Source organism: Pediculus humanus, genomic scaffold (genome assembly GCF_000006295.1).
Source record: "Pediculus humanus corporis 1103172107647 genomic scaffold, whole genome shotgun sequence".
NCBI classification, from domain to species: domain Eukaryota; kingdom Metazoa; phylum Arthropoda; class Insecta; order Psocodea; family Pediculidae; genus Pediculus; species Pediculus humanus.
In genome coordinates, this window is record NW_002987257.1 from 242,382 (window position 1) to 259,817 (window position 17,436).

General features: G+C 26.7%; 2 protein-coding genes across 2 annotated transcripts in view; one reads left to right on the forward strand and one right to left on the reverse strand.

Moving 5' to 3' along the window:
• Phum_PHUM272060 (Chondroadherin precursor, putative) overlaps positions 1-704 on the reverse strand; it is a gene marked incomplete at both ends in the record, with an annotated part of 1,519 nt that extends 815 nt beyond the window's left edge. The window contains one exon of the mRNA XM_002426706.1: positions 22-704. Within this exon, the coding sequence (XP_002426751.1) occupies positions 22-704 (683 nt within the window). The remainder of the gene's footprint in view (positions 1-21) is intronic.
• Positions 705-3,162: 2,458 nt separating this feature from the next.
• Positions 3,163-4,106, forward strand: Phum_PHUM272170 (leucine-rich alpha-2-glycoprotein precursor, putative; the record flags this gene model as incomplete). Its single annotated transcript, XM_002426707.1, has 2 exons — positions 3,163-3,168; positions 3,282-4,106. 2 exons carry the CDS (start codon positions 3,163-3,165, stop codon positions 4,104-4,106), a joined length of 831 nt encoding a protein of 276 aa, XP_002426752.1.
• Between the last annotated feature and the right edge of the window lie 13,330 nt (positions 4,107-17,436).

The following is a 17,436-nucleotide window of genomic DNA, read 5'->3' on the forward strand; positions in this document are numbered from 1 at the left end:
CACGGATTATCGCTTAAATACAATGATATGTATTGCAAAGGTTCGAAAAGGCTCACGGGTAACGTCGTGAATTGATTTTTCGACAAATCCAAAGAATATAAATTATTTAAATTATTAAAAACGTTTTCCGGTAGAGTTTTGAGTTGGTTGTCAGACAGTGATAAAACTTTCAAACCGGGTACTCCTTTAAATGTTTCTTCGTAAACCATTTTTATGTTGGATTGTTGAAGGAGGAGCCATTGAAGGGATGGCGATTCGATAAAAGGCTCGTTTTCCGGTATTACCAAGTTTGGATTACCGGATATGTTGAAATACTGTATGTTTGGACAATTAGAAAAAATTTTCGGACTCACGGTGGTTATTTTATTAAACGACACGTCGACCCAATCGAGATTTTTCGTGGCGGAAAATGCATTTTCATCGATTTTTTCAATTTCGTTTTTTTCCGCGTGAAGATCCGTCAAACTCGGATAATGTTTCAATAAATTCTTCGTTATCGATGGTATATTCGATTTCGATATTAACAACCATTCGATTTTATCATTTTTAACGCTTGGAAAATCTTCCGGTGTCGATTCCACGCACGTAAGAGTTGTCTTCTGAACAATTCTACATTTATCTTTTTTTTCACTCAATACATATGATGATGATGATGATAATGCTGTTGCTAACAGTATGAAAACGTATCCTATGACGATATTCATTTTTCAAACAAACACTTATTTAAAAACAAACAAAACAAACAAATAAATTTAATTGAATAAATTTTTCAAATAAATAAATAAATAAATGATTGATTGATTACTTACGTTTTAAATAAATCGTCGTATCGAATTGAATATGTTTTGCAAATCTCGATCAATATAGACTAAATTTATTTATTGATTTTCATTCCGAGAATCGATTGTGTTTTTTTTTCTCGCTGATTTAAATTTTAGGCGCGATTAATTGATGACGTTACAATCATTACGAATTCATTTTTGAAACAACAAACGAATTGTAACACTACAAACGAAGGTTTTATTTTTAAAAAATACGTATGTTTGTTATTTCCGCCATTAAACAACCAAACAAACACCAGAACTTTTAAAAATTATCTTAATGGTGTTTTATTGACGTCATAAAAATAAAAAAAAAATCGACAAGAAAATACTTGTGGTTAACTTTCATTACTTTCAGATTTGTGGGTGTGTGTTCCTTCTTCACCCCCGCCCCCCGCTCCCCGCTCCCTCGTCCTCATTCATTGTTTATAAAAACAGAAGCAACAACGGTTAAAAAAAAAAGAAAATCACGTTTATTACTATATTAAATCGTTTAATTAAGTTCAATAAATTATGTGTAATTATTTTTTTTTTCTAAACCGTACGTATTATTCCCACAACAACAACAGCAGAACAACGAAAAAAAATTGATGCACGTGGTTGTTGTTGTATTATTATTATTATTATTAAAGCTTTTTAAAAAGATAAAATTTGATTAATATTTATACTGTGGTTAAATAAAATTACACAGTCAAGATGCATAATTTGGTTTTTTTTCCCTTTTCCTTCTGCTATTAAAATAATCTTAAGTGTTCTCTTTAAAATAAAAAAATTCACTTAAAAGTAGTTTCCGTTTGAAAAAAAAAAAAATGTCGCACCAAAACTAACAAAAAAAAAAAAAAAAAAACAAACACATGGCCCCAATTAGTTTGACTGTATAATTTATTTTTTTCAATGAAGATGGATACGTTAATTTTACCGTGAACTACTCTCTCTCTCTCTCTTTAAATTGAAATACTTTTTTTTTTCGTTTTTTTTTTTTTGTTTTCTAGTTCCACGATTCACTTAACAATTTATTTAAAAGATTTATTTATATAAAAGTAGAGAATGAATCGTAAGGGGCGACGACAAACAATTTTTTATTTTTTTTTGTTTGTTAAATTTTAACTTGAAATTAATTGTTTTTATATTTAAATGGCGTTCCTTTTTGAATTTTCGTCTTAAATTCGTACCCGAAACAAAAAATTAAACTATTCGAGATAAAACTTGAATGATCTGGCAACACTGTCACGAAAAAAAAAAAATCATTTTTTTTTTACTCTATGGAATTTTTTTTTATTTCGGGAATAAAAATTTAAAAAAAAAAAAAATTATCTAACTGTAACTTTTGCTATCGGAATTTTAAAACGATTTTTTTTTTGTTTGTTCGTTTGCTGGCCTGAAATTGACCTTTGTTGACCTATCTTTAAAACGGATGAATTAATTCTTACGTAAGTTGGATACGAAACAAAAAAAAGGATAAAATTATTGTGAATTGTTTTTAAACAAAAAAGAATTATGTAAGTTTTAAATTCTTTCCGCGAAATCAAACAAAAACAACAAAAAACAAAAAAAATTTCCCTCCCCCCTCTCCCCGACGGAAGAAAATTCACGGAAATTTAAAATAATAATAATAATGTGTAATGTAAAAACGCAACGTTTGTTTTTTAAAAATTGTTGTGACGTCATAAAACGGGAAAAATTATTATACTTGATTCGAAGAAGAGAAAGTTCTCGAAACGACAAAAAAAAATTAATTACGGATAATTTTTCTTTCGGGTTCCCTCATCATTTAAATGAGACGGTACATTTTTTTTTTTAAATTTTACCGGACACAGGTGGTCAAATTACCACAGGATTTTATTAATAATAAAATGTTGGAAATTACAACAACAACAACAGAACGGAATATTTTTAAGTCTCGGATTACAACACGGTCTGCGATGTATTGTCTCGATGTATTAAGATTAAAAAAAAGAAAAAAATCGTCTGAATCGTTTTTTCTTTTTTCTCTGGACAACAACTCCAACTTTAAATTAAACAAACAAACGAACGAACAAAATAAAACGAATTCAATTACGAAAAAATTTAAACAATGATCGATTGTTGTTCGGTTTTTTCGAAGAAAAATATATGTTTAAAACATTACACGAGAAATCATTTATCGCTTCGTTTATTAATTAATAAATAATAATAATAATAATAATAATAATAATAATAATAATAATAATAATAATAATAATAATAATGATAATAATTGATAAAATCAGTATAAGTCGAGACGGTTGCGCGATAGTATTTGAACGTATTTTTTAGTTTCAGTTTTTTTTTTGGGTTCAAAGGGAAAAGTTGAAAAATAAAAATGATTGTGAGTATTTTATTATTATTATTATTATTACAAAGAGTAAATTGAAATTTCTAGAATGTTTTTACCGACGGAAATAGAAAAAAAAATTTTTTTTCGTTTTTTCTTGTTCGTAGAAATTTATAATAATATTCGTCGGTTTAATAAATAATTTATATACGACGAACGTGGGAGCAGATTCGATGGATAAATGCAGGCCCGTTAAAAATACAATGTTAACGTGTTTGGATTCGACGGCTGGAGATTTACCGAAAGGCGTTAATAACGAAATAGAATGGTTGATATTTACACGATCGAACGTTCCAGTTTTAAATAAAAATCATTTAAGTAATTTTCCATCGTTGACGGATTTACATTTAAAAGATGCAAAATTAGAAAAAATAGAAGATGATGCTTTCGTCAATTCGAATTCTCTCGCATGGGTAGACGTGTCAATAAATAAACTCACGACGATACATCCGGATTTATTTAAAAATTGTAGGGAAATGTATTATTTCAACGTGTCTGGAAATCCCAATTTGATTATACCTAAAAATTCGCCATTTTTAAATGCACCGCAATTGAAATGGCTTTTGATGCAAAATTCTGGCATAAAAAAATTATACTCGGAAACTTTTGACAAAATGCCGTCGTTGAAATTTTTATCATTGTCCGATAACGAATTATCTACGATTCCGTCCGATTTGTTTAAACCTCTTAAACATTTAACGTCTTTGGATTTATCCAGAAATAATTTCAAATCGATTAATATCGACATGCCGACGTTTAGAACTGTCGCACTTTACATGAGCGATAATCCGTGGGAATGCGATTGTTCTCTTTTCCCAACAATTGAATGGGCTAAAAATCATAGGATGAAAGATGATGTCCGTTGCGTCAAACCGGAAAATAAAAAATGGCAGGAAGTGACGAATCTCAATTGTCCAGTAGCCGGTGCTTGAGAAGAAAAAAAATTTTTTTTCTTAAATTTTATCGTCGCAAAACAATTAATTTTTTTGTTATTTCGTAAAAGTTCGATATATCGAATAATAATATCGATTATCGGTATTTTTTTTGCTTTCAATACAAAAAAAATAAAAAATATTTGCGTAGCTAGTGAGTGGTAGTATTGAATATTCATAACTTTTTTTTCCTATCGTTTGTTTTAAACAAAAGCTCGATATTATGTTTTCCATCGTCATCATCATTATTCTCATTATTATTATTATTATTGTAACGTTTTTTTTTTTTGACGTAAGAAAACAAAAGAACAAAAGATTGCGAAAAACATGAAACCCTTTGAAAAAGTTAAAAGTTAAAACTTGATTTATTATTACGTTAAAGATAATTAATTAATATTTCTTTTTTTTGCTACAATAACTACTTCAACTATAAAGTTAACTTCCGGTTATGAAATATAGCAAAAAAAGACGAAGAGAGAAAAGAGAGAAAGAAAAGAAAAAAAAAAAAAAAGGAAAAACGAAAAAGTTTAAGTCACTGAACGTAATTTTTTTTTTTTTTTTGTTTTGTTTTGTCATGTGTGCGTGTGGCGGCGGCGAAGGGGGCGGAGGGAGGGGAGGCGGTGGGGCGGGGGTCGTAACCGAAAAAGGTTAGACTTAAAGATAAATTAAAAAAAAAAAAAGGCGTTCGGTCCGTTAGAACGGTTTTTAAATTAGATTCGGATGAATTAATTTTAATGTTTCGTATACGTTTTTTTTTTTCTTGCGTTTACACAAAAAAAAAAAGCAGACGACTTTTAAAAGAAGAGGAAAGGGTAAATATTTAAATACGAATAATTATTATTATTAATATTTTTTTGTTTCGAAATTGACTTTTCTAGACTTATTAGAAAATTTTCATTTTTCTGTTTAAAAAAAAAAATTAAAGTTTAAAATAATCCATTACGTGTAAGGTTTTTTTTTCTCTAGAATTTTGGAAAAGGTTTTCTCAAAAATTATTGGAAAAGAAACTCGAAAGGATTCTTCAATTTTTGACTTAAAGTTCTCTTCAATAAATTTATATACTGGAAACGAGAGTTTCAAAAAGGAAAAAAAGGAAAAAAAGGAGGAGAAAAAAAGGAAAAAAAAATTTTGGTCGATTGGGTTTTTATTTTAATATAATTTTTTAGGTTTTTCGGCTTCGTTTTAGGCTCAAAAAAAATTTTTTTTTTTTTTTGGTTCACATCAAAAAAAAGGGTTGTTGATAAATGATTCTGGAGTTTTTCCAGATTTCAACTTCGCAACTATTTTTTTTTTCTCCTTTTTTTTCTCCTTTTTTGTTACGAAAATTAAATTAGCCAGATTTTTTTTGATTTTTTTTTCTTTTTTCATTCTGGAATTTTTTTTTTCCAGGAATTTTACGTCAGTTTGATCGATTACCTGATTTTAATCAGGAATCAACAAAATTTACGTTTCAATGTTTTCAAATGACGAAAGAAAGAATGAAAGGAAGCAAAAAAAAAGTTTTTATCGTACAAAATTTATGAAAAAAAATTTTTTTTTTTCAAATTTTAAAAAAAGATATCATTCCATTTTCTTTTTTCCAGCTCCCCCTCTCTCTTCCCCCCGAAAAAAAAATAAACAAACTGGACAACTACTTTTTAAATGACAAAAATTAAATTTTATAACGGTATCTTTATCAAATGCGACAAAACTAATCATTTATCCAAATTTTTATTATCGTTAAGACGTGCGTTCAAACACCCCCCAACAAACACACACACACACACGCACATTGCAACAAACAAACAAACACAAATATAAATTCTTTCTGTAAAAAACTTTAAATTCTTTTGTTATTTAAACTATAAAAGAATAAAAAAAAAAAAAATTGTTTCTGTCTCACGGTTGAATAAATTTCTTCTTCTTCCACTTTTTAAAAATATTTTCTAATCATTGGTTGGCACGAATTGATTTATCAGTGGAAGCAGAAGAAGAAGAATAAGAAAAAAAATAAATTTCTTTTTTTTTAACGTAAAAAAAAAAGTAATAATAATAAAACGAATCTTTTGTTTGTTTGTTTGTTCGTCGTTAAACCAAATTATTGATTAATTACTAATAATAATCTTTTATAAATTTGTTTTTGTTTTTTTTTTTTTTAAAGATAATAATAATAACCGATCGATAAAATATTTTTTTTTAAATATGGCGGCTCGATGGGTAATTAATAGTTTGCTTCTTTTTTTTAAATTGATTAAACGTCGTATATAATTTTAATTACACGTTTTTTTATTACTCTGATACTTTTTTTGTATTACTCTATGAATTTTTTATTTTTTATTACTCTATGAAATTTTAATATTATTAATATTATTTAATCTTTCGAATATCTTTATGTAAGAAAAAGAAAGATTAATTTTCTAAGGTTTTGATTTTGTTTTTTGTCAAGTTTTCCATTAGAAAAATCCTTTGAGGTTTTTTGAAAACTCTAATTCAACTTTATATAGTTTTTAATAAGGAAAAAAGAAAAAGTAAAAGATGAGAGAGACAGAGAGAAGGGGGGGACATCGGTCGTCGGTCATTTTCTCATCTTTCTTAAACCGTATCAAAAGAAGTTTGTCATAAAATTTTACATCATCATCATCATCATCAAACTTTTAATTTTATTTTTCTCATTAATAATTTTATAACGACTTTAAATTTAAATTAAAAAAAAAAACGGGTCGATAATATTGATTTTTTAATTGATTCAAATTTTAAAATTTTCATTTGGAAAAACTTTTCCCTCTTAAAAAAAAAATTTTCCGTCGTCTTATTTTATTAAATATTTATTATGACGTCATTAATTATTAAAAAATTTTCAACCGTAATCGATTGAATTTATAGTTTTTGATTTTTTTTTATTTAAAAAAAAAAAAAAATGGTGTCGTGAAAAATAAAAAAATTGTTGCGTTTAACAAAGCCCTTTCGGTTCTTTTTTCTTCCTCCTCCTCCTTCTCCTCCTTCTTTTCCCTCCCTCCAAAAAAAAGAGAGAGAGAGTGAGAGAGTGAGTGAGAGAATTTTTAAAAATAAAATTCAAAGCTTTTGACAAAAATAATCTTTTTTTCTTCTTCTGCCTTTTTTTTCCATCTTTCATCTTCTTCATTCCTTTTTAAAAGAAAAATTTATGTTCTAATGATTACACCAGAGACAGAGGTAGAGAGAGAGAGAGAGAGAGAGAGAGAGACAAAGTTTAAAAAGTTCTTTGAGAAAGAAGAAAGAGGAGGAGGAAGAAGAAAAAAAAATGACCTCTGTTTATAGTTTTTACATATTTTATCTATTATCTTCCCTCAGAGCCGCAAAGGGTGAGGTTAAATATAGCACAATCTTACACATGTTACAATTTTAACAAAACAGTACCGTAGGTAGTATTTTTTGTTTTAAAAAAAAAACAAAAAGTTACGACGATGACGACGTCAAATAATTTTTTTGATTTTTAATTATCTAAAAATTGGCAAACTCCAATCAATGGAAAGATGAACGAATAATAATAATAATAATATTGAGAGAGGAAAAAAAACATTTTAAAATATTTTATAGCACGTATAAAAAAATCACGCGCTATAAATTCTTTTAACGAAATGGAAAAATTAAAAAAAAAAAAAAAGAAATTAAAAAGTTTTATCTTAATTGAAAAATACACTCGAAGAAGGTGGTGGCGGACGCGGTGGCGGACGCGGCGGCGGCGGACGCAGTGGCGGCGTCCGTGGTATTGCCTGGCATTGAAAAAGAACCACGAAGAGGACCGAAATGAGATTTTGTCCCTTCTTTTAACGGTTTCATTCATTCTTTAACGACTCTTTTTTCGTTCTTTCTGTTTCCTTTTTCTTAATTAATACAAACAAACAAACCCGCTGTAAAGTAAAAAATTTACTTTCGAATTCGAATTTTTAATAAAATAATACTAATAATGATAATAATTAAAAATTTTTAGCTTATGTTATCCGCGTATCGGTGTATATTTAATATTAATAATAATAAGATGATATTTCCCGGAAGCTGTCATCATTCATTTCTTTCATTTACTATCAAAATCACTATTCAAGATAAAATATATAATATCAAAAGCTCTTCTTCTTCTTATTTCACACAATATATATTATATATATAGAATGAGGTTGAGCCTTTTAGAGTTCCCCATTTGAAAAAAAAAAAGCCCTCATCGTAACGGCTGCCCGTTGTCAACGAATCTTTTCACTTATTTTATATACCTTTGACAGCTTCCTTCCTCCTTCAGATTTTTTTTTTTATCAGAGATTATTACGTCATTTTATTTTGTTATCATTTATTTATTTATTTATTTTGCGTTTAAAAAAATAATAATAATAAACCAAACATTAATTGACCGAGAATTAAATTTATATTGAAAAATTTCTTCTTATTTAAAATAATTAAAAATTTTTTTTTTGTCTCGTGCCACGTTGATTCGACTTGAACTTTTTAAATAAATAAATAATATTATATTAAGGAATGAAAAATTTTTTAAAAAATAAGATTTAAAATACGATAGCATTCGCATTACGAACCGCATAATTATATTATTCAAAATAATAATAATAATAATAAAAAAGCGACGTAAAAAAATATGATAATTTTTTTTTTTTATAAAATAAAATAACGACGTGAATTTAACATGAAATTTAATTCTCGTTTTTAGTAAGAGATTTGCAACTGGGATGAAAAAAAAAAAAAACGTTAATTGAGATGTCGTACACGTATTCGACACAAAAAAAATTTTTTTTTTTTTTTTTATTATCCAAATCTGTCAGCTTGTGAATTTTTTTTTTAACACGTGAAGTATTTATACGACGTTTACATCATCCATTTTTTTTTTTAAATAGATTTTAAATAAAAAGAAAAAAAGCGAAAAGAAATGGACAATAGATTCGAATTTCTAGAATTTTCGATTCAAATCAGTTGACCCAAAGGATGATGATCTTTTATAATGTATCTATAATCTTTAGATGTAATCAAATTTCTTATTATTATTATTATTATTATTATTATTATTATTATTATTTACCTTCTGCTTGTTAAAAGGTGTTCTTCTTCATCTTCTTTCCTTATCATTTTTTTTTTTTTTAACGGCTACCGTCTCATCCATTCAAAAAATTTTAAGGGAGAAAAAGGATTCCCCCCTTTGTTGTTCGACATTTTAAAAAAAACGCAACATGTTTATAAGTGCGTTAATTAATAACGTTTTCGTTTTTTAAATAAAAAAAATTATTATTATTATTATTATTTATAATTACGTAAAATAGACTTCATTAATTTTGTGGAATCGATTGTTTTTTTTCGTTGCGAACGACATGAAATGAAATTTTTTTTTTTTTTTTGTAAAAAAGGGGCTTACATAATAATTTTCAAATTGAACCTTTTAGTCACGCAACAACTCAGTCTCTTTATTATTATTATTATTATTATTATTATTATTATTATTATTATTATTATTATTATTATTATATAAAAGTCATTGTTTAAAAAAAAAAAAAAGGTTTTATTTACCCATTGGCAGTTTGAAATGGATTTTCGTTTCCTCTCTCTCTTTCTCTCTCTCTATATACACATAACGATTCGAATATTTTTATATGTTTTTTTTTTTTTTTAATGTTGGCAATAATAAAAAAAAAAAATTTTTTTTTATTGTTAATAGAATAACTTTACGGTGTTAATGTTTTCGAGACTACGTTCTCCGCATAAATAGGCAGATGTTTTATAAAAACGTGAAACAACAACAACGACAAAAATTTCTTTTGTTAACTGACGTAATTTAGGTTAACGTAAGGAAAGAAAATTTTATCATTATCATCATCATTATTATTATTATTTAAAATCTCATATTACAAAAAGGTTAATTGAAACATTATAAGAATTTAAAAAAAAAAAAACTGTACCTGAAAAATAAAAAAAAAAATTTTGAAATTTAAATGAAATAAAATCCGTTTTTTTTTATTAAAAAACCTTTCGAAAAAGGCTCATGAAAAAACTTTATATTTCTTAATAATAATAATAATAATAATAATAATAATAATCACAATTTTAGGGCGGCCATTTTGTATATTTTCTTTTATACATTCACGTGCGAAACGCGTGTCGTGTGTGTGTGTGTGGTTTTTTTTTTATATCACGTTATTACGAGCCTTTATTTAAGCTCCCCGAGAAAGAAAGAAAAAAAGAAAGAAAGAATGACTTCGGGGGGTGAAAAAAAATATGCCGAACGAAATCGTCTCTCTATTTAATGAAAAAAAGGAAAGAAAAAATGGTTTTTAAAAATCCCCCAAAGGAAAAAAAAAAAAAATTTATTTCTTAAGGAGAAGTAAATCGTGTTTTCCAGTTTTAACTTTTTTTTACTAGTAGTTTAGACCTATTCGACACTCAATGACCGACGTGATCTGGTTGTAAAAACCTAATTTAAAACGTGGGGAAGAGGGGTAAGGAGGGGAGAAAGGGGACAGAAATCTCGGTTCGGATAGAAAAACAACAGTGCAACAGCAAAAAGGTTGTGTGTGTTATAAAAAGGGTTTGTAAGTTTTTTTTGTCATTCTAAACAAAAAACATTTTATGTTTTTTATAAAACATAATTTTTAATTACCGCATCTGGTTATTGTGTTGTTTAATAATTAAAATAATGTCGAGAATATTCTCTCGTAAACAACAACAACATAACAAAAACAAAATTTTCTTCTGCTTGGGTTTTTTTTAGAAAATTAGAAAATAGAAATTTTTTTTGTAAAGGAAATGATAAAATTTTTTTTTTTTTTTGTGAAACGATTCAAAAATTTTAAAGCAAAAGGAAAATAAATTGCGACCGGAAATCAATTTAAAATGACCGACTGTTACGTAACGGTCCCCCCAAAAAAAAATAGTTAAAATGTCCATCAGTTTCATTCCCGGAAGTTATAAAAAAAAAAAAATTTTTTTAAAGTCGTGAGTTGTGTGTCAGTTTAACCAACAAAACCTTCTTCCCTTTGACATTTTGTTAGAAAAAAATCAATCAATCAATCATAATTAATAAAAAGTTTAAATAAAGTAACTTTTTTTTGAAAAAAAAGTTATTAACTTCCGGTTCTGGTTAATATAATTTAAATTTGTTTTAGCAATAAAAAAAAAAAAAAAAAATTCGTGACGACGATGGCTGATGGATGATAAAAAAAAAAAAATGAAAAGTTTTAATTTTTTTTTTTTTGATTTTTTTTTTCTTCTACCAAAATCTAAACATTAAAAAACCGTTTCGGGCAAATAGAACAAGAAAAACAAAAACAAAAACAAACAAACAACAACAACAACAAACTTCCTTGCTAAAAATAACAAATAGTCAACTCCGTCGGTTAGTTATCATCTGGATTATTTCATCGTCATGTTTTTTTTTCTTTCTTTCTTTCCCCCCTCAAAATTCGAAAATAAAAATTATTTTAATTTTATTTTTTTATTTCGGTTAAAAAAAAGGCTAAAACGTCTTCTGCTTTTTTTTTTTTTGGTATAAAATCTATTAAAAAGATAAAAACCAAACGACGACAAAACGTATAATTTATCATTGAATTTTGATAACGTAAAAATTCTCGTGACACTTTTAGGTTATCAATAAATTTTTCTCCATGATTTTTTTTTGTCTCCGTGAAAAATTAAAAAAAAATTTTTTTTGTATTTATTTATTTAGGTCAAATCGTTAAAAACAAAAACAAAATGGCGTACATTTCGTCTGCTTTATTTTGTTTACACGGTGAAATATGAGTTTAAATACTAGGAAAAAAACGTAAACAATCCCTTTATAATCAATTTTTTCGGTTTTTTTTTTGGCGGGAGGGGGAGGGTAAGGGTAGGAGGGGGGGGTTTCAAAGGACGGCGAAAATTCAATTTGCTTTAATTCACTGATATGCGCCATTTTTAAATCAATCGACTTCGATTTGATATTTAAAAAACCGCTCGAAATATTTCCTTTTTTTTTTTTTTTTTAGAAAAATTTTTCATTTTATTTAAAAAAAATTTCGAATCAATGATTTCAACAAAATCAATAAAAAAAGCAAAAAAAAAAAAGCAGAAGAAAAAAAAAGTTTATTTTCAAGGGCGACGATTATTATTATCGATGTTTTAAAAATTTGCTCCAGTTAATAAATAAATTATTTTAAATTGTTGTTGCACCGTTGAAAGATTAACAATCAATGAATTTCTCTTTTTCTCTTTCCTTCTCTCTCTTTCTCTCTCTCTCCCCTTCTCCTTATCTTTCGGCTTTTTTTGCTACGATTCGAATGAATTTTTTTCTTTTTTTTTTCCTCCCCAGTAAAATAAAAAGAAACCTTCCAAGTGTATTACAACGAAGCCCCCCCAAAAAAAAAAAAAAAAACTTTTTTTTTGTAATTTCCTACACCTAAAAGACTTCACACGCATTTACGTAATCATTTTCTTTTCTCATTGTAATGTGTTTATCAAAGTCTTTTGTAGTGTTTTTAGTTATATTAAATTTCCATTCGTGACGTAAGCATAAAATATTTTCAATAGTTTTAACATTTTTTTGTCATTTCTTTTTGTTTTTCCCTCTCTCTTTTTTTTTTTTTTTTATTTAGAATCCGCAACAACCGCTAATCACATTTCAGGTAGCAACGACAACGACAACAACAACAACAACAACATCCTCGTTATTATTTTTTCTTACAACTTTATTAATTTTTATTACCGTCATCAAATAAAAAAACTCCCTAATAAAAATAAAATAAAATTCGTCGATTTTTTTTCGCTACTCTTACGTCACTTCGAAGTATTTATACAAAAAAATTTATTTAAATGACGTCACTTATCATCAAACAATCCATTATTTTATTCTTGATTGCGTAATAATAATAATAATAATTTTTTTTAAAACAACAACAAAGTGTCTGGTGGTTCCACTTAAAAAAAAAAAAAAACAAAATAATAATTAAAAAAATGCCATTTGATGATTTGCCAAGATTGGAAAAGACCTACAGCATTTAATGGAGAGTAGTCCAAATACCTTTCACCAAATTCAATCAGTGCTACCACCACCATCACCAATGAACACAAAAAAAAAAAAAGCTTTCGTTGAAATTTCTTCAGACATTTTATATAAATACAAACAGAAAATATCTCTAAATCTAAATTTTTCTTTTTTTTTTGGCATTGAATTTTTTTTTTTTTAATATTTATTAATAAATAAATAAAATTATCTTGATTGTTTGTTTGTCGTATTGTTTGTTTTTCAATTCAAAATAACTTTTCATTTTTTTTTCTAACGTGAAACTCTACACGTCACGAGTTATTTATAATAATAGTAGATTTAAAATAACAAACGACGAGAATTTTATTTATTTATTTATTTAAAACATTTTTTTATTTTACTCTCCGCAAAATAAAAGTTGTACAATAAAAAATAATAATGATAATGATAATGATACTCGTTTATCCACTCGTTAATTAAATGATTTTATTAAAGGGGAATAAATAAATAAAAACACGTGGAAATAAGGAATAAAAAAAAAATTTGTTTGTTTGTTTTTTCCCTTTTTCCTTTTTCCTTTTTTTTTCCTTTTTTATTCATAATAAATTGTGACAAATCGTAAATTTAAAGTTATAATAAATTTATGCGGTTTAATAATGGAGATGAATAAACGCTGGAGAGAAAATGAAAGGAAAAAAAGGAAGAAATGAGGAAAAAATTTTTTTTTTGTAAATGTACTAATGTATATAAATATATGCGAGTACGTATTTTTTTTTTTTTTAATAATAATATATTGTATATTTTAGTGAGAGATAGATAGATAGATACATAGACGTATGTAGATATTGATCTTATGTTGGAAAAATCATTTTTCTTTCTCTCTCTCTTTTGCTCTCTCTGTCTCTCTGTATTGAAAAGTAAATTTTTTTTATATTTTTTTCTAAGCTTTTCCAAGCAATTTTTACCCTGTTTTTTTTTATCATTCTTTCTCATCCCTTATTTTATCATTGAACGAAATTGCCATCTTCTTCTTCTTCTTCCTTTTTTTTACAACTGAAATTAGAATGAAAATGAAATTTATTTTTCCTTTCTTTCTTTCTTATATTACTTTTTTTTTTTTAAATCTTTGCCGATGTTGCTGCCGTTGCTGATGCTCCCGTTCCTGTTCCTGTTCTTTCTCCCGCATGTTTTTTTATTATTATTATTAACAGGATGCGAAGGATGTTTCCGCATATATATATATATTTTTTTTTTATATCTTCATTTCATTAGAAAATGAAATGATAAATTATCGGAGGGATAAAGAAATCTTTTTTTTTTCTGAAAAAGTGTTACGAGTTTAAATTAAAATTAAATGAAAATATGCAGGAGCAGACGACGGTAAAACCGAGCAACAGATTTTACAGAAAAAAAAAAAAAAAACCTAACAAATTTTGATGAAAGTGAAGATGAAAAAAAAAAAAAGATGAGGGGGAAAAAAGTGAAAGAGTGAGAGGATTTTTTTTTCTTTTTTTAAATGGCCTAATGCGAATTGAAGCAATTTACGAACGACACAGCACAGAACAGCAGGCGTCCGTTTCCTTATTAACTCACCAAAAAAAAATAAAAATGAATTATTTATCCAAATAGATAATTGCCTTCAATAATAATAATAATTAAAATTTTTTTTTTCTCTCTCTTTTTTGCAATATAAAATTTTTTCCCTTTCCCCTTTCCCTCCTTCTTTTTTCCTCCCTCCAATCCTCACCGGTTCCAACTTAAAAAATTATTAATATAAAACGACTTTAATTTTTTTTTTCTTTTTTTTAAAGTACGGAAAATTTTCCAAAAACAAAATGGCGTCGTTTAATTAAATGGTTTCGGCGTCGCTTAAATTATTAAATTATTATATCCTGGATTCGGTAATGATGTCGAATTCGGTGTATGCCGTCGACAGCATGATTATAAAAGTAAGAAATCGAAAAACAGTTTTATACGAGTTCTGCAAGAATACGTGATTCAACTCGATCGTTAACAATGACGTAATATCCGGGAAATTTATCGTAGAGTTCCGATTAAAAGTCATTAGAAAATCATTAAAGTAAAACGTTGTGTTCCTTATTTCAAAGAAGGCGGTGCGTGCGTGCGTGTGCGTGTGTGTGAAAAGCAACGGCTTGCATTCGAACATCATTTTACGAAAATGAAAAATCTTTTTAAATTTAAATGCGTTAATGAAAGCCATTGAAATTTAGGCGCGAAGTGAAAACTTATTCTAAGGACGCGTATTTTCTTTCCCTCGACACGCGCGCCCAAACGCACACGCACACGCATACACTCAATTTCCTTTTTTGTTCGTGATTAATAGGAAAAGGGTAAAGGAATCAAAATATATAATTACACGAATAAAAATTTAAAAAAAATAAAAAGGGGGAAAGAAGGAATATTGGAAAATGATGGACACGAATTACTAAAAAAAAAAATTTGATTTACGACATTTGGCACAAATTTTGTAATTTTTTTTTCTTTTTATTTTTAATATTCAAAGATTCGAATTTAAATTATTTGTTTTTTTGGGGGGAGGAAGAGGAGGAGAGTGAATGGGGGGAGATTTCAAAGTTCCTCCAATTAAATCAAAATAAATATTGTTAAATTTTTTTTTTTCTCCTTGGAATCTTTTTTCCGCATCATCATCATCATCATCATTAAAAAATATCTCTCCTTTTTCGAATTCTTCATTTTTTTCTTTTATATCTATCTTTTTACCCTCTTCCCCTCCTCTCCCCCCTAAAATTTTAACAATTTTTTTTATTCTTCTTCTTCATCTTCGTAAATTTTTTTTTTATCATAAAAAATCATTAAAAAATTTAATGTACGAAAATCGTCATGGAAACGAAAACGAATACGATTGAATGATAGTCAATAATATCAACCCTTAAAAAAATAGGGGATGAAAAATAAATAAATATATATATATATATATATATATATATATATATATATATGTATATTTTTGATTAATTTATTTTAAAAAAAAAAAAAATTTTTTTTATTGTTATCATCGATAAAAATAAAAAATAAAAATAAATTTCGATAGTGATAATAACTTCCTTCTTCTTTTTTTTTTTTTATCATTTGATAAAAAAAAATTAAATGACAGACGCGCGCACACACACACAGAAAAGGAAAAGTTAAAAAAAAAAAAAGTTTACGAAACGAACAGGTCAAAAAAAAAGAGACATAAATTGATATTTATTAAGAAGGGAAATAAAGAGCGAAATAAAGTTTTTTTTTTTTTTGATATTTTTCTCTTATTTCCACGGTTCATTTGACCTTTTGCCCCCCCACGTTATATCATCTTGTCAAACGAAATACGTCCAAAAAAAAAAAAAAAACTGTAAAAAAAGCCAAAAAAATAAAAATTTTTATATCATTGAATTATTATTATTATTATTATTATTATTACACGTGAATAATAATTTATTTTTTCGTGTTTTTCGTTTTTTTTTTTTTTTTTTTTTTTTCATGATTATATTATTTGTCGTCATAAATTTTTTTTTTTACCTTTTTTCCGCAGCATCCGCCGCAGGACCAGCAGCATCAGCAGCCATCTTTTACGAATCATGAAAAATTAATAAAATATTCGAATCAAAAAAAAAAAAAAAAAGTCGAAAGTTTATGCATTCAAGTAAAAATTTACTTAAAAGATTAGTCAATAGAAATATTGATTGCTCTAATAAACGTCACGTGGTTTATTTCTCATTCGATAATTTAAAAGAATTAAAAGTAATGAAACGGTAAATCAAATAACTTTTTTTTTTTTTTTTTAGAAAATAAGAAAGAGAGGAAAAATAATTTTTTCTACGATGGAAAATACTGGGAAATCAATTCGGTGAGTCATTATTATTATTATTATTATTATGGGAGACCGGTTGAAAATCAATTCAAACTCCCATATGATTATTTTCAACTTACTTACGGATTGTGTAATCCCGGATAGGAAAATCTCAGTCTCCATAATCTCTTTTCAATCGAGGATTTTGAGTCATTAAAAAGAGAGAGAGAGAGAGGGAGGGGAGTGGAAGTAGAAAAGGGAATGGAAATATATATATACCAATTTCAAATATTCAAACTGTAACCTAAAATCTCTTCGGGGATTACCACTCAACTCTCTCGATTCATCTAAAAAAAATTTTCAAAAATATATACATGTATATTTCTCAATCAACCTAATTTTTATTTCCCCCCCCCCTCTCTCCCTCTCTTTCAATCATTTATCATCTTTCGTATTTAAACTATCTTTAATAAATGATAGAATTAAAAAATTATAAAACATGGCTACCGACAAGAGAAGCTACCTTATTTTTTTTAAAAACTATAACCCAAAGG